Consider the following 26,015-nt stretch of genomic DNA (forward strand, 5'->3'; position numbering starts at 1 on the left):
CCTAAATTGAGAAAGGAAGCAAACAAAAAACCCTACAATGGAAAGCAGAAATCTTCTCTATATGTACTGTCACGTCCTGGGACTGAAGACTGGATTCTTCCTGGAAGCCAAAAATATTGATATTCTGAAAAAAAAAAAATATTTAAAAAAATCAGTAGGTCTTTCTGCCCCACTACCAGAGGTCTTGCTAAAAATCACTTGTCCAGATTTTTGGACAAATCACTTGTCCAAAAAGTGTATGTCTTATACAGCATGCGTACCCTCCCATGATATAGGGTACTGCTACTCCATGGTGTTTGCTGTTACAGCTCCCCAGCTTCTATACACTGTTACTGACCATCATGTCAATAGTTTGAAGCTCAATTTCAAATACGCACCAGGAGTAAACTCTCCTTGATTCAGTCATAATTAAAAAGGTAAATCTGGCACTTGGGTACCATGCAAAAATTGATTCATGTTCTTAAAAGGCTAATAAAAATGCAATATACTATCGAAATGACAATGCCTTTTTTGATCCCAAACACTCTTTATATGTTCTCCATATTCTAGAATAAACCAATGTGCAGTTATCTTTAATGCAAATTTTAATATTCTCTGGGGACTTGCATCTAACACAAATATAGGCCTTGTTCTGACCTCAGTTAGACCAATGCAAATTAGAAGTAACGGCCCTGAAGTCAGCAGACACAGCTGTGTGCAACAGGGATCACGTACGCACAGGCACGTACTCGGCTTCGGAGCAGCCGTGCTGCACGCAAACTGCACCCTCACTGTCACCTCCAGATAGGAGAGAGCAAGCTGGTCCTCATGACGTGTTATCCGTCTTACAAGAAGATCATTGTATAAGAAGGTTTTAAGTACTATTTAAAAAAATATTAAAAAAATTACTGTTAATAGTATGTGAAAAATGACCTCCAAGTCATGTAAAATTGGGAGATTCTCTTGCACAGCACGTGGAGAAGCTACAGTGTCTGCCCAGCTGTGACTCGTGTACGTCGAGTATCTCCTGCACTACGGGTGAGATCTGACTTGGGGTTTTTTTCCTGACCTTGGCTCCTCTGCCTGGAGCTGAACTGCAGCTCATCGTTGTCAGAACCTTTTGTCAGACCGTTCCCACTGCTGCACAAAGGACACCCTTCACCAGTGACCCATTCTGCAAGCCAAACGCACTGGGGAATTCAAGAGGAAGACCCTAGCCCCTTCACCCCGACCCTGTGATAACACCAGCAGCCACGTCACAGTAAAAAACCACTGTATTGTTTACTGGTTTACATTAGATGTAAAAACAAAAAAAGGTTTTTCTTCTTAGCTTTTAATTATGAGAATGATGTACGAAGCTCTGCTCTCCCGCCCTTCACAATAAATCTTTGTCACTTTAAAACTTACAGTTGGAGAAGGATCGGGAAGTCTGTCATAACCCTTCTGCTTCCAGTTCACTTCTAACAGTTTCACGTGCACGTGCCTTCCTTCAATGAAGGCTATATAATCCTTGTAATTGCTGCAAGGTCCAGCGATGATGCTCATAAAATTGAGGAGATAGCTTAAATACTCCAGTAAAGAAGGTCTTGACCTGTGAAAACCATCCACACCCACCAAAACAACAGGGAACCAAATGAAAACAAGGTCAAACACAGCAAAGGCTTCCACGAACGCTTTTTGTTGCACCACCTGCCTCAGCCCCAGCTCCGTCCTGCCATCCTCCCTCCAGCTGAAAGCTCACTAGGTCTTTTGGAGCAGATCCAGCACCGGGTCTCGTGTCCCGGTGATGCCTGGCAGGTGGCAGTCAGACCAAGGGTAACGTGGATGAGCTTCAGCCACAGGTAACTGAATGTTACTGATTTGAAAAGTTATAATCTCATTACTAGGAACATCTTAGCTAAAACCAGTCATACATACCCACTCTCTAACAAACTGACTTGCGCATTTTGAACGGGCTAGCAGTAGCAGGAGTGAGAAGCTGGTAACTGGTTTGGGACATCTGTCCAGTATGTCAGGGACCAGTAACAGCTGGCAGACCACAAGCTGGGGGACGCTGGTCTCACCAAGCTGTGGAAGGCAGTACCTTGCCTGGTTATGCAAACCCCAGGGCAGGGAGTGTTTAAGACCAGGGCTTTCAGGCCTGAGAGGAGCTCCCACCCACCCTTCAGTCCAGCCTTTTGAAAAATGGGAAGTGTGCTGTGAGACACAGAGGAAGAGAATGAAGAGGCATCTGTCCTCCTCTGCAAATAAAGGAAGTAATTGCCCCTATTGCATCATGAACAGGAAAAGGAACTCATGGGAAAAAAACACATAAATCAAAAGACAGCTGAAGATGAAAGTCAAAGAAAGTGCATCGTGCTCGTTATTTCCATTTTGCAAGTTCCTTTGGGGTTTCTACATTAGATGTACAATGAAGACAACCCACTGCCCTTGCTACAGAGCAGTAGGATGGAAAAGGAAGATGCAGAGGCCTCTCCCCCCTACTGTAATTTGTAAATTGTCAAGCTACTTGTATTTATGTGATGGAATCACCAATGTCTAAACTCTGAACTGATACAAAGTGCTCTCCACAAATGTGCTAACAGTCACCATCCAAGCAAACGAGGAGCCCCCAGCTGAGGGCAGCAAGCAGGGCACAGTGCTGCCGGGTTCTCCTGGGCAAGACACAGAGGGACACACATAAAGCAAAATCCACTTAAAATCATTTCGGACCAAACCATAAATTTCTAGCAGAAAAACTATGCAACAGTTAAACATTTGCCGTTGCCTACTTCTATGCTGAAGCAGAATTAGTTTGAATAAACAGTTAGCTTAGCCAGGATTTTCTGCGTTCACTCTACTGGTTATTGTAGATGTTAGTGACTGAACGACATGTTCTCTGGTGGAAGCGTTTCACAGAAAGATGCAGCAAACAATCGGGAGTAAGGCTCATCTTTCTGTCCTGCAACACTGGGTCCGTGATTTGGGCTTCCGAGCTCTACAGTAGGATTAAAAATAAAGTCATTAGTTTCAACTTAGATTCTGCACATGGTTGGGTGGAGAGACATGAGCAATGCATGAAGGAATGTACAGAGGATGAGTAAGAAACAAAAACAGACCAAGAGCAGGAGGGAAGACAAAAGGCTGTATTACCAAAGGGGATTTAAAACTCTTCAGTTACAACTTGTCTGCCACTGACACTTGAGCTATTGGCATGTACTTTTCTATTATGAGCTCATCTACTGTACGAGAGGGGGAAAAAAAAAAAAAAAGCCTGTTTGGTGAGAATTTGACTAGAATTAATCATACGGTCACAAGGGCCCAGTGCCGTTAAACATTATGCTATGAGCTTTAGAAATAGACACAAAGCTATGGGGCACAGCAAAAGTTACACAGGATTTTTGCTTTTCAAGAAATTATTCCTTCCTTACTTTTAGAAGCTCATAGGCGGGCTTTCTGACGGCTGAAGCTTCTGCCTTGGAAATGAATGGAATTTCCTTGGCCCTAAACAAACGCTTCATGCTGAAAAGTAGGTATGGTTCTACGACTAGTTCTGTAACGCTAGTCCTTCTAAAAAAAAAAATTCACCTGCATCCTGCACTTGAATTGAGAGACAAACTAGAATAAAAAGGGCACTCAAAGATGTGATTTCTGTGCAGTTTCCCTCTGAAAACTGAAAAGACTAGATACATAACGTGAAGGACTAGAAGTATTAATGTTACAGAGGGAGATAGGAAAAATAAAATTTCAGTGTCCAAAAGTTATGGCAAAGCAAAGCAGTACTTCAAACCAAAACGGATTTTTACTATGCAGCAGTTTGCTGATGGAGGAGGAGTGTTCTGTTTGGAAAAATAACATTATCACAGATAGGATGAAGACAACAGCCAAAAAGTCCATGTAGTACAGTCTTAGCCTGAATGTAAGAGCTGATTCAGTGAAGACTGGTTTGGTTGCATGTGGAATATATATTTAAGTCAATGGGACGTTGCCAAGCACCTCAGTGCTTTATCACAGGGTGATGAAGGCAGGAGTCCTGCGTTGAATCAAGGAACATAGCAGAGAAGCTATGTTTGTGTAAGGAGGGCACTGACAGCAGCATTGCAAAACCAAAACTGCTCAAGCAAATAGAAGTAGGTAGAACTTTCAGCTTATCATGGACTGGAAAGAAGAAGGGAAGATTTTCATGGCTGGGCCACTAAGTTGGTCTTGACATTGCAAAGGAAAAAAAACACCCAAAAATCAAAAACCAACCACCCAATCCCTCAAAAAAAACCTGAAACCCCAAACCCCCACAACGTGAACACTGAACTTCTTTGCATGAAACTGAACAGAAATCACTAGGGGAATTAAACTCTTACTTTACGGCAAGGCGATTTTGCTCAGCAGTGAGTTCCTCAGCTTGTCGCCCTATTCCTTGAGAGAAAGAAAAGTCACATTAGATCTTTCCGAAAGCCAACCAGCAAAAGCTATCCCCAAAGCCTTATGTTTGCATCCCACACTTAACTTTCTAAAGCCATAAATGTCAAGATTTTCTTTGTCACAGGCAGTCATAATACAGTTCGATTCCTAACTTGTAGGTCTAGTATATTATGTTCTACCCTACCTCTTTACCCATTCCTTTACCTCATTCCGCCCCTCCCACCCTTGCTACGCTTCCCAGAGAAGCGGCCACAGTATTCCCACATGCACAACACAGCCCCCAATGCCACCAACTGGCAGCAACCCCCAGCAGCCTCTACCAACCGTCCCAGGCTGGAAAAACCTCCGTTCCCAGAAGCCGCTGGCTCATTTAAGCTCAAGCATCCTGCTGGCTCCTTGGTGAGAAATGGAGCATTTCACAGCAGGAGGAGCGGGCAGGGGCAGAGAAACAGGCTCTCAGGGAACAGAAGCTCCACTGCTGTGAACGAGCTGCCTGGCTGCTGCTGGTGTGAGCCTGAACACACACACCAGTCATAATCTGGAATTGTACAAGGTCCAGACTGGAAGGGCAGCCTCCTGTTGAGTGCACAAGACCTTTGGGGCCAGAGGTAGAGCACAGACTCGCTGTCCCAGGGAAGTGATGGAAAAATCTTGTATGATGGCTGGTGTGTAAACAGATGTTGCTCATAGAAAATATCTCAAAACCTTCACTCCGAAGCTTTAGCTGTGCCGTCTGTGAGGAATCCCACCGGCTTCAGCAGAACTCACTACGAGATGAGTCACTCACTTGATGCTGAGCAGGCAGATCTACAGCTTCACCAGACCAGGGGCTGGGCATCAATTAACACTGCTGTCCTAAACGTACTGCCCATAATCACCAACACACACAGAGGACCCATTTCCTAAAAATACTGCTACTAAGCTGCTTATTTCCATTCTCCCTCCACTATTTCAGTTTGTAAATACTACTGGGGAGGGTGTGAGTTCCAGGGAAACAATTAAACGCCTGATTACTTAAGGGGCTGGGTATTTTGTTTGTCTGCTCCCATTTATGGGCAGCTGCGTTAAATTTTTACAAATAGAAATTTGTCACTGGTGCCCGGACTGCAAGCTGCTCCCATTCGATCAACCACTCCATGTATGAACGCTCACAACATCGTGAGCCTTTTCCACCACCACTAATCTGTAGGATTTCTGGTTTGCTTGCAATTCTCCTGCCTCTGCTGTTATCTTTTCCTTTCTGTCTGTTGGTTTACCTTCGATATCCTAGGTGTGCACTGAGGCTGCACACCGCCGTGGCACAGAGCGATACCTGAGCCAGCTAGCTTAAATAACGAACCCAAGAAGTCCCAGCAACATGAATCAACAACAAGGTTAATTAGCCGAGCTTCAGGCTGCACCCATCATAGCCAGCTAAAAGCATTACACCCACTTGTGTAAACTTGGCTGGCAAACAGTGCCAGCGCCTGCAGGCTGTGGCATGGCCATCAGCTAAATCCTAAATTGTAACAACTCAGTGCAGGCTTTAGTCACCCAGAGCTCACAAAGCAGTGGAGCTTGGACCGTCAGAAATTCACGCTGCAGCATCAGAAGACAGGAGCAATAACGGTACCTGACAACAACCGACATTTCTAGTCTTTGCACTGTACTGGACACAGGCATTTCATTGGGAAATAATAGCGCTCTTTGTCGTAGCGCAGCACAAGACTGAAGACAATGCTATTTTCCTTGCAACTGTGCTTCTCCCTGCCCTGGGAAAAAGCTATTGAATTCCATCTCTTACAGCTCGTGGAGTATATTGTCACTGAATAGAACAGTGACAGCACATTTTTGCCACATTAACATTAATGACTCAACCTATGTGCAAAACACAACTCTAGATTTTTGAGAACCAAGCACAGCTTCAGAGAGCTGAATGGAGATGCACTGTATCATCTAAACAGCAGATACTGGTACAAGCTAAAATCCAAATTGGGCCCCCGGGAAGCAGAGCACCCAAAGGGGAACAGAGTTGTCTTCGTTACTGCAAAGACAGTTTGATCCTAGAGAACTGATCAAAACTGGAAGTTTCTCATTTTCTTCCACAAAGCATTTGTCTTCTTCATTTGGAGCAACTCACTGAACTACATTCATCCACTCTGTAACTCCAGAGCGCACTGGCATAAAAAGGCTGTCTTCAGGACATGGCAAGAGATTCCTTTTCTTACCATCATGTAACTGGCACGCAAGTGTTGTGATCTTCTGTGTAATTATCATCAGCGGACTATAACAAAGACAGAAAAAACAGTTACATGTCTTGTAATACCAGTTCTTCCCGACCTCCTTACTGAATGCCTTTACCCCTTTAAAAGGCATCACTGTATTAGCAACAAGTGGAAAACATCCAATTAAAACTGAAGGAGGAACTCAGGCATAAGACAATTGCCTGGGTTCAAAACAACACCACAGTAACTTGCACAGGAATTTTTAATTGGTAAGCGCGCACAAAGCCTTACTTTGTGTCTCCCCATCCTGCAGCGGTGCAAATTGTAATTCAGAAGCAATCACACCCTAGGAAACACCAGCCCCTGCAGCCCGCCAGGCTTCCTTTCAGGCAAAGGCCAAATTCAAGCTCCACGTGATGCAACGCCAGAGTACAGCAACGCTCCGTAATAGAACCTTGGCTCCTGTTGCTGTTACTCTCCTGTTGTTCATCTCCCCAGCGCCCTAAAAAAAAGTCAGCCCTGCAGATACACATGCCTATTTCCCCGCATGAACAGCCCTACCAATTCGGACTGCATGCAATTATCAGCGTAGGTGTCAGCACAGCAGTTTCCCACTAGCTGCTTGGCCATGCAAGTGCCTGTGGACAGCCTGCCCGAGGTGTACCATCCAGCTGGGAGTGTCTGGGGTCAGGAGCCTCACAAAAATGTGTGCTAGCTGCACTTGAGCCACACTCACAGGCTACAAGCACCCAGCAGCTTTGGTGCAGCCAAAGCAGCCGCGCAGGAACAGCTGCTGCATTCAGCAGTTCAGCAGGCTGCTTACACTGCCCGCATCCACCTTCGCAGAGCTGCTCAGCACTGCAGGCAAGCGCGAGCTGCTGCAGCTAAGGGATAGGAGAAGGTGGCAAAATTCAGCTTGGTGGCACCAGGAGCTGGTTCCCATGAGGATAAAGGACACAGCCAGGAGCATTCAGAAGAAAGAAGATGAGGGGAAAACCATGGGGACAACTAACCAGTCCCCCACTGCAGGGGCTGGAGGGGTAACTCATCCATACGCAGCTTCTACGGGCTGTGGAGCCCCAAACACAAAACCCAGCGCTGAACATCTGGTATCTGGAAGGACCCACGGTCGGCAAAGCGAGGGATGAGCACCTGCTAAACGCTGCCTGTCCCCACGTCCCCGCTGCTGGGGACAGCAGCACAGGGTGCCCAGAGCCCATACTGCCTACGAGACCTTCACAACGCCATGGCCAGGCGGCTGTCACGGGCGGTGAGAGTACACCACTGTTTTAAAAAGCATGAAGAGTGGCGAGTATATGTAAAACCAGTTCTGTGGAATATATTGGTCTCTGCTGAGGATTAATACAACAGACTTTTGCTCAGCTTGGTGATAAGTCACCAACACAAACCGCACAGAGGTTTCTCCTTGAGCACAGATGATGTCTTCAACATGGAAATTCAAACCTGAATTTGTGCTTGTGCAATTTACAGAGTATGACCGATATATGGAACTTTTTAAAGATATGTAGATGAATATTATGTATATTTAGATGAATATTATGGCTATTTATTTTAATTATAATATATTTTCTGGAATTCCATTAAATAAAAAAAGCTGAAGGCTTTGTTTTAGTTTGAGGACTGTATTTTCCCCACCCATTCCTCAAGGGAAGGAGAAAAAAAAAGCAAAAGTTACATTCAATGATATCTCTGTCTAAAATAACACCAAATATTCGTGTTCTGCGGAGATTTTCAAGAGGTTCTGAATCATCCTCAGCTAAATGGACCTACTGTTTACAATCAAATGTAAACCCGATGGCTAAGATAAACTGCAATCTACTTATCCCACTATGATAAACCAAACTGATTTTCAAGATAATTCGTTTGCTGAGCATGGTAAACACAAGAATACTGGAAAAAGACATTCTTTCATCATAAGTGGTCTTTTTTTTTTTTTTTTTTTTTTAAATACTAAATACGGCTGGTCTTTTCCGAGAGTCCACAGGTAATTCTGCATGGGTAATTTGCATTTTCCATCCCAAAACAGAGAACATATGATATCAGCCAATTTCTTAATCAGAAACTATTTTTATTGTTTCAGCAGCTTCTGTGTGAAATGTCAGTAAAAAAGCTTGCTCATAAAATCCAAAACAAGCTTAAATATATGCAGATCAGGAATAGAACCGAAACACCAGGTTTGTACAGCAGCTCTCCTTGGGTCACTAGAGCATCGATGGCAGCTGCAGAATGGACTAATTCAGCAATGACTTTTCACCCTTCAGACAACTCCAATATTGTGAAAGCGTCATTCTAATTTTTATTCCAATTCAACTTTCAAGAAAAGCTATTTGTAAGCTGTTTTCACCATTACCTTCAACACCCTATTTCTCAAAGTAGATTTTCCCATTCAGACAAAATCTAGCTTTGCTTTCAAAGACACCTAAATCCCAATCCTTTAAGCATATGAAAAAGCAGGGCTTTTTAATCCTGAAGAGATAGAGGCTGTCAGTGAACCAGCAGTTCTACTCCAATAAACACAGATTTTTATTTTGTCAGTGTTTGACCTTTTAGCTTTACGGGTGAACACTAACACTTGTTTCAAACTGGTTCAATTTGTTGCATATGTTTCTTATGGCAAGCGCTTCATGCCAATATTGAACAGGGTAACTTTACACCTCAGGCTCAGAGCCAAACCCGTATGCCTGTAAGAGCCTACGTTTAGACACTTGTCTTAGAAAATTGGGCCCCCCACTGTAAGCCAGAGAGAACCAAAATGCAAACAATCCTGATGTGCTGAGGAGCTGAGGGAAGCAGAAGCACAGCCTGCACTGAAGTTGTACAATGTATAAACACGGGGGAGAGAGAGGTTTTCTTCACCTATATTAGGAATTCATCAGCTCATTGACAGCATGCTGTAACCCAGCAGAATAAGTCAGCCTTTAGTGCACTTTAATCAGAAAAGACAGTTTGCCTCCCTCAAACCCCAGCTGCAAAGGAGCCAAGCAGGCGCAAAAGAGATGCTGCTGACACCGCAGGTGGGAGGAAGACCCACAAAGTGTACTTGAGATACCTTCAGTCTTCAATCCCGCCACCATCGTATTACACGTTTATGTATCTCTTCCATACCCTACTCAGTATCTCCTCCACACCTTACTCAATCTCTCTTCCATACCCTATTCAATCTCTTTTCCACACCCGACTCAGGAAGATGGAAACCTGCTGTACAGTGGCAACGGTATGACACTCTCTAATCTTTCACAAGACCAGTATCAGGTATTATTAAATGCCTCACAGAAAGGGTAAGCAAGGTTTCGGGTGAACAGGGAGCATCTTCCTCCCCGCTCAGCTGTCCACTGTCCCCCCACTGACTTGATCCCACAGGAGGACCAAGCCTTCGCCGCAAGAAAGGGTAGAGCGCAACAGAGCTATGGCAGTGCCAGAGCTCTCCCTTCTTCTGGCACCCCTTTGGGGTGCGGAGACCCCCCCACTTCCACACACACGCACCTGTCCCACTGCTCCCTGGGGACTTTCTAACCCCTCCTCATCACACAACAAGTCTGGTTTTGTTTCTTCAGAATGAAAAATAGTCCTTTCCCCCAGATTTGCAGAGCAATGCACGAGGATGTAAGTCTTGAAATAACATTGAAAATTAGATAAGAAAAATATATTTAATTTAGGGGGGAAAAATAACATAATCATTTCCTAAATACACACGTGAGTTTTGATTATTAAAACTTAGCAATGCCAGAGTATTGAATCGGCATGTCTATTCACCCTTTCAGGCAAGCTCTGATTTTAAACAGCAATAAAATGCTGAGCAAGTTAATACATAAAACAAAGCATCATATCACATATAGTCAATTGGTTCTGACATGGTAATATTTTAAACCTTAGACTCTACTGGACAAAGTCAGTAGTGCTACAAACAAGAAGGGAAGTTAATGAAACGATAAAACTTCCAATAACCCTTCTTTCTCCCAAATTTTGAGAGATGCACAGGTTATCGGAGTGGGGCAAATCACTAGGTTGCATTGAAAAAGAAAATCTACCTGCTACACTTGCATTTACAGATGAAGAGTGAAGACCTACCCCTGGGAAGGAAGCGTTTGAAATAAAGCACATTTTAAAAGCCTGAACGATGAACTCCATCGTACTTCAACACCTTCTGATCACTTTGCAGCCACGTGCAAAGCGCTGATTCCACACCCTCTCCTCTTTGCCTGTCCTGCTAAGCACCACAGTTACAAACTAGCACAGTTTTTCATTTACACGTGGTGTGACTTCCCCCCAGCTCCATGTTTTATATATTGGCTAAGGGTTTACTCTCCGGTTGTAGCTGTATTGTACCTCCTACGCAAAAAACATAGTGGCCAACTTTTAATAAAAAAAATAATACAATAATCATCAATAACTTGTCCCAGGGAGTCAGTATGAAATAGGAAATTTCAACAAATAAAATAAATAAAAAACCCTGTCTTTACCCTATATTAGATGCCTTGAAAGATAAACATAAGACAAAGATGCAACAGTTTTCACAGAATGCTCAATAGAGGGTTTTACCCCAAATTAAACCTTCCAAATGAAAACATGCCAGTTAATGTTTTTTAAACATTATTTTTAAGATAAAGAGATAAAAAAAAATTAAATGTGGCTTGCCCCAGTGTAATAAATTTGCCCAGCAGCACAGGCCAGTGGAACTAAAGCTGTTAGTGTCTGTTTGCAGGCTATTGTGCGGATCCTCCCTGTATCCCAGGCTGGCTTCTGCACCGAGCCAGCTCCAATGCTGGCGAGAGACGAGACATTTGCCGAGCAGAGCCTGCCTGACCTTAGGTAATCCCGCAGAGGAGTCTGGCACCCGCTCACTAGAAATAGTTTCCACTGACCTGATTTCACTAAGCGAGGAGGTGGAGTCAAAAGGCTTATTGCCGACAAGACTCCAAACCAGCAAACATTTATTTCAGGTTTATCTCTTCAGCCCTGAAACCCCGACGAGAAGTTCACCCGGTCACCCTCTGCTATGACATCAACGGTGCTGCTGAGGGCATCGCCAAGCCAGACACCACAATGGCTTCACTGGCAGTGGGCTTTTACTTCTGCTTTCCACAGCAAAATGAAGAAGTGCTGAAGCACACCGAGGTACAACACCGCTCTGAACACACTCGTGCCTCTAAAGCAACTTCGAATTTGCTTCATGGTGAAAGCTCCCGAACAGCACTGCCAACGCCCTCACAATCAAAGCATTTTACTTCACTTCTGAGGAAGCATCCTGGGATGCACTAGATATGTGGAACTCTCTAGTAGCAACTGCCTGCTTGAATTGTGGCTAATTCCCACATTGCGAAAATCTTGCAGGGCTTCTGTGTAAGTGATCTCCGTGCAGTTTCCAGCAGACAGACGGCCAGCGGAGCAGCCAAGCAGCGAGTGGGCACAGCAAACAGACTGGCCCCCCTTAACCATCCTCACCTACGTTGCTCTGCTGCCTCTGGGGACTCGCTGCGGACCAAAGTTACCCGGAGCTGCTGGAACACACACTGCAACAACATGTTGCACTCCATATATTTAAAAGACAAGAAAATAAAAACAACCAACTGAACCCACAGGTCCAGTTAGTATTTCTGCGCTGTGTTTTATTACGGTAACAGAGCAGATCTGTGTTTGTTTCCATCAGTAAAAGTATTTCCTTTGTGAAAAACAGCTGTTGGACCTTTGTTCCTTTCTTTTATGGTTGATAATAAGCCACTGAGAGGGGAAAAACCAGCCACAAAGCACTAACCACCCCACAAAAATTCACTGCCTGGAGTGACACTTGTTGCTGAAGCATCTGCCTATATGGCCTCTCGAGAGGGCTCCTGCAAGGACCATCCCTCTCCAAGTGGATTGCTGAGAACGCTGCTGCTGATCTGCAGTTGGGATAGAGAGAACACATAAAGGTGTCCGTCCTTTCTGCAGGGTGATGTCCACCCAAACACTCCTGTAAGAGGTTCAGATTTGACATCTGCAGGGACGAAAACTGCTCAAGTCTCCCTCTCCCTATGACCACCAGAAGACTGAAAGCAATGCCAGGGCACAAGGTGGTTGTCACAAACCCAGTTCCTTTTCCGTCAGGAATGGCACCAAGAAACTCACATATGCAGGATCACTCCCTGACATTCACCAAATGAGCTGCAACATTAGGAAATTTTGCTGAGACACTGCAAGAATTCAAAGAGGAAACCAAAAAGCCCTCTGGTCTTAAATCAGCAAAGGATTAAAGCAGACACAACGTGATACAGATGAGGAGCTCCGCTGAATTCCATCCAGATGTTCATATGCATGTGGCATTTGCTCATGTAGCTTGCTAGATTGAAACCATATCTATTGCTAGTTTCCAAAAGTCAAGATCCTTTGGTTTATTTTAAACTAATATTTCCCTAAAGCCATAATATTACTATACTTAGTCTGAGCCTGCAATACAAAAAAAAAAAAACAAACCCACAAACAAAAAACCAAACACAAGACAAACTGTATGTTAGTATTACCATTTTTATAAAGTTGTATAGAAACCAGGCAACTTACCAGCATAATCCTCTTAGCATAAAGAAGAAGAAATAAGAGAGAGAAAAAGAGAGATAAAGAGTTAGGACTTAGTTTTCCCAGGTACAATGTATAAATGCCATGGCAAACCAAGCAAAATAAAATATGCACGTCTCTCAAAGATTGACTTGAATTAAGGGGGAAAGCACAGCGTTGCAGTATTTTACAATTAGTGTTCAAAAATGAATAGCTTTCTTTGAGAAACTAGTCAAGAGAAAATTCCTAAACTATGTCACCACATTTTTGTGAAATAATATAAATGAAAGAACTTTGATAAAAATCTATGTAATTTTAATATTATTTTCTTTAAATGTAATGTGTAGCAAACTGGAACTGGTTTTCATTAAAACCTGGCATGTAGTTTAAAAAAAAAAAAACACCAAACAACATGAAAATGGAGATTTCACCGAAGTACTATGCATTATATAAAATCCTCTTAAATCAAGAAATTGCTGCAAACAGCTTGAGTACAGTTTTGATGTGGAAGTCAGTAACGAAACCCACCCTTTGCATGAGTTAGAGGAATTAACTAGTCACCAGCACGGAACAAGTGTCCTTAACACTGAAGTGACGAGTCACAGTTTCATCTTCCATTTTCCAGTTTGCTTAAGACATGACTCCAAAGTTAGTTACTCTCTCCACCTCTACCTGTGTTTTACAAGCTGTGTTCTCAAAACGGGGAGACTCCAAGCAAATGGCACAACCATCTATTACTAAAGAACCAACCAAAGGCATCTGCAAGCACGCATGAGAAGGGTTATGCATGCAAGCTGTTAGGTGCACAAAGCAGGTCAAGAGAGCAAACGAGGTATGCCAGCTTGCAGCACCAACACTGGGAAACACTCCTGTAATGTCTGGCTCGTCACCGTAGGGAACTGACATGGCAAGCTGATGGCACCAGGACCAGTAACGTGCCTATTTGATGTGGATTAAAACATCCCCTTTGCATTCGGATAGCACCAGAGACTTAGGGGATACCAAACACAAGTCAGCAGATAACAGGCTTTTTGCTCCCTCTAAGATTCCCTGAAATGCGGTATTTTGCCTTCTCAGCACATATCCCCGGGCACACTGGCCCAAAAGGGTGGGAGGCTGGAGGGAGATGGGCATCACTCTGTGGATTCTGTCTTGGTTGTTTCTGAAGTCCTGAGGGAGAACGTCGAGGCCATCCCTCTGGCCAGGAGCCTGTTTCAATGCTTCCCTATTACCACATGCAAGAGATGAGGAACCATCAAACACGGGAAAAGGAGCAACAGGAGGTTCAGATGCTGCTCATACATGGAAAAAATGTGATCAGGGAGGATATTTTGTCTCTCTGGGTCATCACATCTGTTTAGGCATGTGCACGAAGCCTCAGTGGGCACATAGCAATTACAGCTGAAGAAAAGGGGTTTTAAGACAGATTTATGATGCTGACCTGGCTTTTAGCACTTTGGATTGCAAGTTTTTATTAATACCACTACAATATTTTTATTTATTCTTAGCTTTTAAAATATGCCATGAAGATGTAGTTCATATCCATACTACATTTGGCAGTTCTTTACCACCTGGTAGTTTGATGTTTGACGGAATTTTAGAAATTGTTTTATATCTTGAAGCATCAGAACAAAATCAAATAACAGATTCAGTTCAGGTGTTAGTCTTTCAGTACCATTTTTATCCTCAAGCTCGTCATTAGATAAGACTAGCTCCTTTCTCATCAAGAGAGCAGAAAAATGCTACCTAGTCCATAATACAAACAACCACCACTCCTCTTCTCCTCCCCCCCAGTCTCTGCTGGATCTGTATTTCGTGCCTTCAGAGACAGCCAGCTAACACACTCACTCAGCACATCCAGGAGAGCTCGCTCACGTTTCTGTCTCACACACACAGAGCCACAGCATTCTGATCCCATTCACCGGCTTTTTGGTATGTCATGCTCTTTCAGAATGTGCTTTTGTGTATTAAAAGAACTGCAGAAAAAAATGATAGAACTAAACGGATCTAAATGAGCAAGTTCCCATTTCTGCCCCCTGCTCGAATAAAAAACCCTCAAAAGTCTCAGAGGAGCTTTCCCCCTATCTCCTGAAATTTCACTAAATGCTTAAACCCACCAGCTCACACAGAGACACATGCACACAGGCAGCAAAAACCTCGATGCCTGCAAGAAGACAGAGGCCTGGAAGAGGCATCTACAATTTACTGTGCTGGTTTACAGAAATGTTTCATAGTACGTTCCTAATTTCTCTGTATTCAGATGTTCAATTAAGCGAGTAGAATACAGATTAGCACATTGTTTTTAAATCATACAAAAGCATCCCCTCCTCTCATAAACAACATATACAGGGTTAGCTGTCTGTACTTTTGCAAAGCATCCTCTACTGCTTCAACAAAACCAGAGATACATGAAAAATGCCACTCCACAGAATGCAGGGCATGTAAAAAGTTGTGCTATTTAAACAGCAGCAGCAGCCACAAGCTGCCCCCGTGAGAGAACCCATATGACTGGCACTGACAGCAAAAGCTGATCTCGTGTCCCTCTGCCCAGGCTACCCACCTCCCAGCTCCCCCCACCACTCACCCCTCCCGCTGGCTGGAGTGCCCAGCATGGGAAACACCTTCCCAGCTGGGGCAGCATCATCAGTCAGAACCAGGGAAAGGGTGACCCGGAGCCACCAGCTGTGCCTAGGAAGGCGGGAGGAGGGCAGCCCACCAGGGACCAGAGCACCCACTGTGCTGCTCACCAGGGCTGTAAGCACCCCTCCAGCTCCAGAGAGCCACTGTGCCCACCCACCCACTCCCAGGCTGCCCTAGAAAAGCAAGCTCTACCTTCCCAACTAGATAGTGCCTAGCAAGAAAACAGCAGAAACAATGAGTCAATGCAAAAATCTTGCAGTGTTTATTCCTTCCTTAAAAAAAAAAAAAAAAAAGGCTTAAAGGAAACAAAATTGCAGGTGCTCCACAGATAACACACAAAATTATTCTTAAAACGTACTGAATTCAACTAATATTAATTGACACAGGACCCAGCTTGCAGACTCACTCACCCGGAAAAATCTGTAGTGAGAATACCGTAATGAAATATGTATATTCGGCTTATGTGGCACAACGTGAGGTATCCCATAGCTACGACAAAGGAGTACCTAAAAACATAACACACAGAACACATCGTTACCAACACAAGTACCAACGAGAACTAGAATCCCTCAAATTGGGATCGAGCTTGTTTAGGAATGGAGTTCGATTTTTGCAAATTAGGTTCTTCACAAGTCTGAAGCTATGTTACACGATCTGGCAGAAATTTTCAGAGAGGACTGATGATTTTGTGTGTCCAGCTGAAACGTTACGGGGTGTCTCCTCACCCTGGGGCTGGGGGGCAAGAAAAGAAATAGGATCACTTCAAGTTGGGCATTTCAGTTTCAGAGGTCCCACCCTCACATAATACTTCGAAATTTCTGACTCAAGTATTTGAAGCCAGATGATATTGTATGTGTGTTGCTGAAGTTATCCACTGCCTCTTTCATCTGTAAATGTTCCTTATTTACATGTACAAGTCCTTCTCAAATATACCAGAAAGCAAATATTTCAGGTTGAAGATATTTTCTCTCTTCTGATTTTGTGTAAAGGCAGATAATGACACCTGACCTAATTTTTTCATCTCTACATGCTGAAACACACCACCTTCCAGAAGGATCACCGAACACTGAGGTTGGAAAGGACTTTGCAGCTCATCGAGTCCAACAGAAGAAGCATTCCTTATGTGGAGTGTGACGAATTCACACTCTGCTTTTCAAGATGACCACAAAATTCTGTTGGGCAGGACAGTAGTGTGACTCTTGCTAAGCTGAAGGGTCTGAGGACTAGATGTGTTGAGTCTCGGGGGGGGGGGGCGGGGCAGACGCAGCCTTTCATCACTAACTTCTCCCCGTATTTACCTGAGCAAGAAAAAGAGGATACTGGGGAGGTAAGAAGCAGATGGATATTTTGAAAGTGGCTGACAGACAAAGCAAACTGGACAGTGCAATGGAGAGCTGGGACACCAGAATGGAAGACTCGCATCATGTGGACAGACCAGGACCAGGTCTACTGGTGCCCCCTGCATTAGCAGTTAGCCACGTAGGGAAGAAGATGCAAAGACCCACAGACTACATGTCTACAAATGACAACAAAGGAGGCTGCATGTCCTGCACACCCAGCGGAGCTGATCCACGGGGGGTCAGGCAGGCTGGTAAGGGTCCCCCCAGAGCCATGGGAGGATTGGTCACGGTGGGAAACTAAAAGTGAAATCAGATAAGAGGAACAGTCAGCAGATGCCTGAAAATGAGCCAGGCTTTTGTCACATCATGGCTGGCTTTAAAAGAAATGAGTTTTAACTCCGGGGGGACTAATAAACTGCAGTGTGAGTGACAGTGATGGATTGCAAGGCAGGCTGCAGGTCACGCAGCCCGCAGCAAACAGCTGGATGAAAGGCAGACTAAGGGGAGACGACAGCTTCTTTAGGAGATTCAGAGCAGAATTGAACTTATTTTATCTGAGTCAGGCATCCAGTCCAGCCTCAGTGAGGTCCTTGAGCTCCTTCTCATCAATGGAGAATGGCAAGCACCCCTACAAAGGCAAGTCACCCAGCTCAGACATGGAACGGTGATAGACGGGATGAAGCACCTAAAATAAGCCTCAGTGCTTAAGTGTAAAACACCTAGACTGAAAGGGAGGTGAGCAGGGAGAGAGATACAGAACTGCTGCTGCAGCTGGGAGCATTTCTGGTGCCAGATTAATTTGTCTATTTATAGGCCTTGAAGGCTGGCAGCCTCACCAGAGAGCAAACTAGCAGAAAATAACCAGGGAAAGGAGCACACAGGTTAAACTATGTAGTTTATTTCATTTGTTTGCTTCCACTCGCATTTTGGGGGGGAAAAAAGCCAAGTCTTGGAGCCCCACTATGAAGGATCCCATGCTCTTACAGAGCCCCCTCACCCCTCACCCCACGAACTGGTCCAGCCCTTAAACTGGCATTTTTCAAGCTTATTCTCAAGCAGCTTGAATACACTGTTATTTTGCCAAAATTAATAATGTGTATGTACTTTGAGTCATGCTGCTAAGGCTAGTAGAATACAGTAGAAAAGTCCTCACACAATCCTCCCAGCCCTCCCTCCTAAGGCTTTCTGGCACGTTGCATTGCCATTTTACGTTGACTCAAATTTGCATAGGACTATCTTGCAGCAGTGGGCGACACTGCCTGAACCAGCTTAATTTGCATTGCAGTATACAGATATTTTTTCCATTGTGACTAATTGGCTGAACAGCGAGAAGTGAGGAAGTTTCCTGCTGAAACCGTGCCCGTTTCCCTGCCACCACCTCAGCTTGTCTAGGAAGGTACAAGCACGGGATGATTCCTTCTCTGATCTACAACCAGTAAGCCCTACATTTCCCCCAAGTGATGTGCAGGGAAAACAACCAGGAGACATGTAATACACTGTTTTTTCTTTTTCAGCACCTTTTCCTTCTGGTCTCTGGATGACATTTCTTTCATAAACATTGTCCAATTACTTTTTTTTTTTTTTTTAATTACTAATTACCTCTGGACTTCCAGGCTTTGCACTCTGTGAGGGGGTGGAAAAAACCTCCTTGCTTAATACCCATCTTGCTGGTGCAAGATGCCAGTGACTGCTACAGACAAGCCTGTTGCTTATGGTTCACATTTCAAAACAATCCTAGAGAAAACCTGAGCGATGGTTCCCATTTGGATATCAGAGAGGGGTCGTCCCAGGGAGTGATAAAGAAGAAGGGGAGATGACTAACTGAGCATCAGCCCCTCAGAGAGCCCTGGCCCTGAAGACAAGCGAAGACAGGGTTTCTGTACCCCAGCCCAGACTGATGTGGGGGTGAGCATTCAGCAGCACCGACAGAAACAGGCACATGGCACAGAGACAGAAATCACCCTCACACCCCCAAACCCAACCACAGTGTTACCCACGTGCTGCGAAGGAGCCCAACACAAAAGAAGTGGGAAGAACTGCCAGCTCATCCTTCTAGCCTGCTATAAAGAAGCAGTTTTACAAATCAGAATTCCTGTTTGTGCGGATCGATGGGAAGCAAACGCCTCTCACCTACACAATTTTAAAAATTCCAGGTGCTGAACTCTATTGGAGAGCACGGTACCCACAGGAGAAGGCTCCACGCCTGAGCGGAGCTCCTCCACATGAGCTTCCTCTTAGGCAGTGGAAGAAGCAGATATAACTGCTGTGTAGTTTTCATTTTCACATGAAAGCACTTCTTGTCTTTTGCCCAGGACGGCACTGGTATGATAAAGCACTTTAGGAGTCTTAGGTGCTTTCCTTCCTCTAAGTCATTTGTACAGGGACAAGAAAGATCCCATGGTAGAGAACTTCTCATGATGATGCCATAAGCTTCTGCTTCAAAGCAATGACATTTCTGGTACTTTCTACTTTTTCAAGCTCAAAGCCCAGTACCAAATGCAAGACTTAATTTCGTAGATGACTAAGTTAAGCTTGCAACAGTGACCTTACTTGAACTACCTAACTCAAGAATAAGTGGAAAATACCTAAAGGCCAAACAGCAAGGGGGAAAACACATTAAAAAGGATTACCAAAAGTGATCCTCAAGGACACAAGACCAAGGAGAATATGACTTCATTATGTTTAAGAAACCAGAGGTTTGGGCATAAATTAGTAAGCCTGCAAAAGCCAACTTCTGAGGCCAGCAATTTTGTAGGGAAATGCAATATGTCAATGCAAAAACCACAAATGGAGAATACAGCTGCTTCTGTAACCAAATGAACAAAGCCCCTGCAAGCAACTGGGAAAGAAAAGCAGGCAAGAAGAGAAGGTGGTCTTAAGGAGCCCTCATGCTTCTCCATGAAAGGAGAGAAGCTGTCAGAGAGGCAGCTCCAGACTTGCAGCCACATCAGCTCACCTGTGGATGTTGGGAATACTCGCCATATTCATAATGCCATAGTTCATCATCACCAGGACAAAAAGATGAATGGAATACCTTGAAGACAACAAAGTGAGCATTTAGATAATTTCTACGTGACCTGGAAGGGCTGGCAGTTCTGAGCAAGGGAGTATTTTTCCATGCAAATGACATAAATGCAATGTCACATCAGGGTACCAGTAAACATGGTTTATCACAATGACATCTTTATAGCCTGAATATCCAACATAGATTAATACTTATTGACAAGATATCGTCAATGCGTTTCACTGGGAGAGAGAGCAGCCTGGCTCAAAGGGTGCATCCAAACTGGGCACATCTTCTCCCAAAGAGACATATTCACAGCAGACTGGTGTGGCTTTAACTTCCAGAAAAAACATCACAGATTAAATACTCCACTTACAAATACTTCCATGGCTCATTTTACTTTCGGGGTTTGGGATGGTTATGCTGGTTAGGAATTTGGGGTTTGGTTTTTTTGGGGTTTTTTTTTTTTTTTTTAGGATAACATAGAAGGAGTCTTAAGACTACAAAGATGTAATCCAGAAAAGCTGATGTAAAGTTTAGAAATGTTTTTACCCAAGCCTTGTCTACATGGTGACTAAATACTCACCACCCAAAGCAGAAGACAGCAAAGTATATTCCAAAGAGGGTGGCAAATGCATGGCGAACAGCGGAGCTGGCGTGACTGGGACCCAAGTAAATACGAAACCAAAACGCAGCCAAAAGGGCAAACAGTTGACAGGCTACAAAATTGATCTGTAAAAGAGAAACAAAACAAAAAAGGGTTGTGATTCTTGGAGAAGGAGGGAAAGGAGTCTCTCCATGCTCAGAACAATAAAAAGTGGAGCCAGGAAAAGTGAGGGGAAAGCAAGAGCAATGGATCTTTTGATTCTGAGCATTCTCACTTGTGAGCCCAAACAGGACCTTCCTTGGCCAGCAACAGAGGAGTTAAAGGAGCATGTGGCCACCCAAACCCTCAGCCAAGAGGAGGAGCGGTTCCATCGGGGCAGGCCGGCCAGACCTGCTGCAGGGAACGTCACCCCCTCCTTGTCCTCTGCCTGGCAGGCAGTGCCCAGGAGCAGACTGGAACTCTGACGCACTGTCCCAGGGCCCTGCTTTCTCCCCAAAACAACCCCCAAAACAAGGGCAAAATCAACAATCCTGGTGTGACGCTGTTTCCTAAGCAATAACCAGACAGCCACCTCAGCTGTCATCCTCCACTCCACGGCACCCTCCATGCAGGCCTGACGAGTTCCCATTTTTTTGCAGTTTCAGAGCGCAATGAAAGCCACTTTGCCCTACCATCATGCAGACAGCTAAAGGAAAATGCTTCCAACTGTTCTTTGGCTACTGCATGTCTCTATAGAGGATGGGAAGTGGTCTGGCCCCATCGCGAAGAGGCGGCAATCACGGTAGAAGCCCAAGAGAGGTATACGTGGAGGGCAAGCAATCCATGACTAGAGGGTACTTGCATCAGACAAAAGGACAAGCAACTGCTTCAGTGCCCTCAAAGCAAAACCAACACCATGCTGCCTTCTTCAAGTCACCTTCTCTTTGACAGCAAAAGTCCCAGAAGTCAGTGGAACAACAGAGCTCAGCAGCTGTCTCTAACAAAGCAATACAGCATTAGGATACAACATCCATAAATCCAGCCTGGACCCTAGACAGCTGGAGTTTAATTCATTTATTCAGCTGCAGTCCCTCTTTAAAAAAAAATAAAAATAAAATAAAATGACCCTGAGCTCTCCAGCAGCAAGTCATCCTAGACTGAGCAAAACTAAATAGGCTGCAACATTTAAGCAATCACCTGGATTAGAGGATTACCCAAAGCCATCAGTCCAGGACAGGATGATATATCTCACTCGGAAATGCTCTGACATGCTGGCTGTCCAGAGGTGGTTGGATCCAGCCAGGCTTCTTGTCAAAACATTTACAATGTGTTTAACAAGACACTACAGTCCCAAACTGCTTTTATTCCAGTGGACTACATCCAGCATGGCGCTGCTCAAGCAAAGGCTTTTATTAAAGGTTTGTTTGCTGCATTGCTGCAGTTCCTTTATTTCAGTGACGCAGGCAGCCATGCAATAGAATAATGCAATAACTTAAATACTTAGATATGCTGAAATTTAATTCTTTGAAGTAGAGCCAATATCAATTTATTTCTTGTTCATGTAAGCAACCAGCGTTTATAACAGACGCTATCATCGAACTATACACAAAAGCAAGTAATTCTTATTTTCCACACAAGATTTAAAAATAAGAGAATAAAATTGTGCTGGTCTCACAAAACCCAGGTGCTGTACTGCAAATCCCAAACTCATCTGGACCATTACCATACAGATACGCTAAAACCACCAACTCCTCCCTGCCCTCCTCCCACAGCCAGAGGTACTGCAGAAATGGCTGAAGAGAGGACATCCCCTGCAAGGCTGCTCCGACTGCACCCTTTCTAAGCAAGTTCCCAAGACCATGGGATGCCAGCTCATCCAGGACAATTCCGTGAAGCTCAATCCCACCCCAGCCTGTTCCCAGTTAGGGTCATACTAGTACATCCAGTGCAGCTCAGCTCTGTGGCACAGCCCCTCTGATTCAGTATGAAGGAGGAAAGTGTGGAGACTCCAAGAAGCTTGATGTGGCTGACTGCTTAAAAGACAACACCACCTTTCCGTGCAGCGTCACTCACAGAAGCTTTACACCAGCAAAAACCATCCAGATAAGCAAGCATTCACTTTTTTACTTTCATCTAGCTCTTCTATGTTCAGTTAGAGATGTTAAAGATGCTGGGACTTCAGAGGTTCACACACACAGCAAAATGCAAATGCAAAATCCCCTGGCAAACACAACTGTAACAGCGTTTACATAGCTAAGGCAGGTACTCACAGCAGCAGCAGCAGCAAGCAAGCAGCTCAGACCACAAGCATACATCCAGTACACAACGGCACAGCAGCCTTGCATCCATACGCTGTTGCTTGCCTACGCTACCAGTTCCTCTGAGCGTGCTTACCTGTGCTACTTGGATTAAAGTTAGCATGAGTACACCAACTGTGCCACTAGCACAGCCTCCTTCTGTTGTGCAAATTAACCAAGACGTTTTTTCCTCTGTGCTTGAGTTGAGGTAAACCAGGAGAACAGCAAAAGCACATGCTCGCCTTACGTTTCAATCAGCTTTTCATTTCTAAGAGATGTTTCTGCAAAGCAGCCAAATATCACAGACACGATATACTTGGCAAGCAATAATCTCAGAATACTAGTTCACCCTTTTTGTACTGAATTAAACTGGAAAGATCCTTACGTAGGAATGGCTACAACACGCCACGAGAAGTTACAGCTATGATTCAAACCCCTAAAGATTAACCCTCCTTTTGAGGGTCTGTCAGTGACAGTGATGGTGCTGGAGTCAAAAACTCACATCAGGATTCCTTAGTGTCATATGTACGTGACGCGACCCACCACAACAGCACAAAGGAAGTGAGAAGGTGGTACCCAATGCCTTGCTTGGGAGATCGACTCTTGGATCAGGAGAAAAATAAAAGCAGTACGAAGTGCAGAAAGAGAACGCTGGCTCGCTGGCCAAGAACATTCACGCCTTTACCCTCCCTGCCGAACTGCAGCCACTAGAAATCATTGGCAGTTTTCCAGGTTCTGCCACTTCATGGCCGTGTTTTTCTGACAGACAACACTGCCCTAAACACAACACGCTGCCTTTGTTTTAATTTGCTTACCATTAAGACTTTCAGGGTTTTTTTGGTGTGTATTTACAGCAACACATACACATTACAAGCAACACTATAGGCGTTAAAGGATTCAGCAGCAGAGGGCTTGGGAGAGGGATACCAATGAACAAGAAAGCCAGGTAAACACAACAATTACCGATAAAACCTTTCTGTCATCCATGAGGTATTTGGTACCTGTTGGGCAAAAACATTGGGAAATAGTATTGGAGAATACTTCTTTTACCCTACACTCAGTACCTGAATGCAGCAAGATGACCTCTGATTTCTGCAGGGTTCAGTCTGCAGGATGAAATTTAGCTGCACAGAACTTATTAGAAGGTCTAGCACATAGTTTACCACAAGACTGACTTTCTGACTGACTGCAGAATTCACCTGCAGATTGTTCCCTTCTGAGTTCACCTGAGCCAAGCTGAAAGCATGACTAAAACAGGCCAAATCTTTTCTTAACTATAACCCGTCACAAAGAGAGGGAGGGAAGTTGTTTGTTTCTTGGGTTTGAGGATAAGACGAACGTCAAGACACCAGTAAAACTGGGGTGCTCCTTTCCAAGTGTTGAGAAAAATTAGTTCTGTCTAGCAGGCTTAACTGCGTATGTAAACCTGAGCACTAACTCTGGTACAAGACCAGACCTGGTCTGTTCTCCACAGAGTAACAGAGAGATATAATAGTTTTTCTTAAAACTACCACCTCTAATTAGTTATTTATACATAACATTTTGCACACATGCAGCATTCACATGCGTACACACAAAGACTGCCAGCTCCTCTGACAGTGACTTTACTGCATTCCACTTAAGATTAATTTTATTCTTCGCTCTACATATTTAAGGTACCTAAGTGAACAGATCTCTATGATTTGAGAGATGTTGTGCTGCATCACAAGTGAAGCAGCAGTCACACTTTCCTCCCTTTTCCCTTTCCAGAGAGAAAAGGGTTCGTGTAACTCCTTTTTGGTTATTTCCACTGTTGCTAAAAACACTTTGTCAACAGTAAATTGAGGGCTTCTAAACATTGATGAATGGTGCCCACACAAGAATAACACAGAAACAGAAATTATACGAGAATTAACCCTTCTCATTCTGACCCACCATTGTAAATCATTTAATCCATGGGTTTAGTGGGTCTATTCGGTGTTGCCATCAAATTTTTGCACGTCTGGTTTCAACTTTGCAAGAAGAAAAGAAACACCTTTGCTTTTTACAGTCAGTCTTCCATGCTCTAGTGGATAAGATGTAATAAAATTAGGAATCAGAGCACATGATATGTTGCCAAAGCAAGATACTACCTTCCTTTCATTTTCCATGATTAAACGTTGGAAGACAGAAAGGCAGTCTGCAACGACATCTGGAAGACGTGTATCTGAGTCATGGCCAGCTGAAGACAGCATGGCAATGCAGAAACAAGATATCGGCACTTTTGGAGGGAGAGAAAATCTGGAACAGCTCCAGCCCCACTCAGCTGATGGTTACTGTTGTCTGGTTAAGGAATTCTTTAATATCTAATAGTGTCGACTTTAAAAGGCCAGATGGATCCAGAGCATGTAAACACCAGGTACAGACAACGAGAAAAAAAAAAAACCCAAACAAACCAACCTGTAGTTCCTCCCTTTATCCATTCAAATTCTGTAGCAGCAGTAACTCCAAGTGATGTTTACACTGCAAAACTGAGTTTTATACAAAGCTAGTACAGGTCAAACCAACCGACCAAGCACCCATGATGTTGACAGAAGAATAACCAAACATAACGGTTTCAAGATCCCCCTATACTATTATGCTAAAATCAAAGCCCTCAGAGTATGTAAGGGTTAGTTCCATCTACTTCAAGCCTTTGCATCTTCTCCTGTTTTTAACTGGGTGAAAGCAACTTGGCAGATGTTGGACTGGTACTGTCAGAAGGGGAAGCACGAACTCCCAGGGACCAACAGCCACCTTCTCGGTCATCTCCACCAACAGGCAGGCCATATTACCTTGGGAAGTCATCTCTTCCACTTCCTAACCATAAAACCTTTTCCTCTATCTTTTATAGGGTCCCATGACCCATCTGCAGCTGGGCCCTTGCAAGGGTAAAAGTCAGTTGGCAAGTCACAAAATAAAAGTTCCAAATACTTGGTGCTACATACGTGCGCCTCGACAGCTCAGTGTTTGCAGGACACAAGCCCACTGCCAATAATGCTGAGTAGGAACAACTGTCAC

General features: G+C 44.2%; 1 protein-coding gene across 3 annotated transcripts in view; it reads right to left on the reverse strand.

The window, feature by feature from the left end:
* The window catches only part of MBOAT1 (membrane bound O-acyltransferase domain containing 1), a 58,035-nt gene that overhangs the window by 12,822 nt on the left and 19,198 nt on the right, over nt 1–26,015 (reverse strand). The window contains exons 2-7 of one of the 3 annotated variants that reach the window (XM_055800087.1): nt 20,701–20,846; nt 20,067–20,144; nt 16,181–16,276; nt 6,585–6,640; nt 4,317–4,371; nt 1,387–1,570 (exon numbers count right to left, since the gene is read on the reverse strand). In XM_055800087.1, the coding sequence (XP_055656062.1) occupies nt 1,387–1,570; nt 4,317–4,371; nt 6,585–6,640; nt 16,181–16,276; nt 20,067–20,144; nt 20,701–20,846 (615 nt within the window). The remainder of the gene's footprint in view (nt 1–1,386; nt 1,571–4,316; nt 4,372–6,584; nt 6,641–16,180; nt 16,277–20,066; nt 20,145–20,700; nt 20,847–26,015) is intronic. The other 2 variants (XM_055800089.1, XM_055800090.1) reach the window with 2 other exon arrangements.

Source organism: Falco peregrinus, chromosome 3, assembly GCF_023634155.1.
Source record: "Falco peregrinus isolate bFalPer1 chromosome 3, bFalPer1.pri, whole genome shotgun sequence".
Taxonomy (NCBI): domain Eukaryota; kingdom Metazoa; phylum Chordata; class Aves; order Falconiformes; family Falconidae; genus Falco; species Falco peregrinus.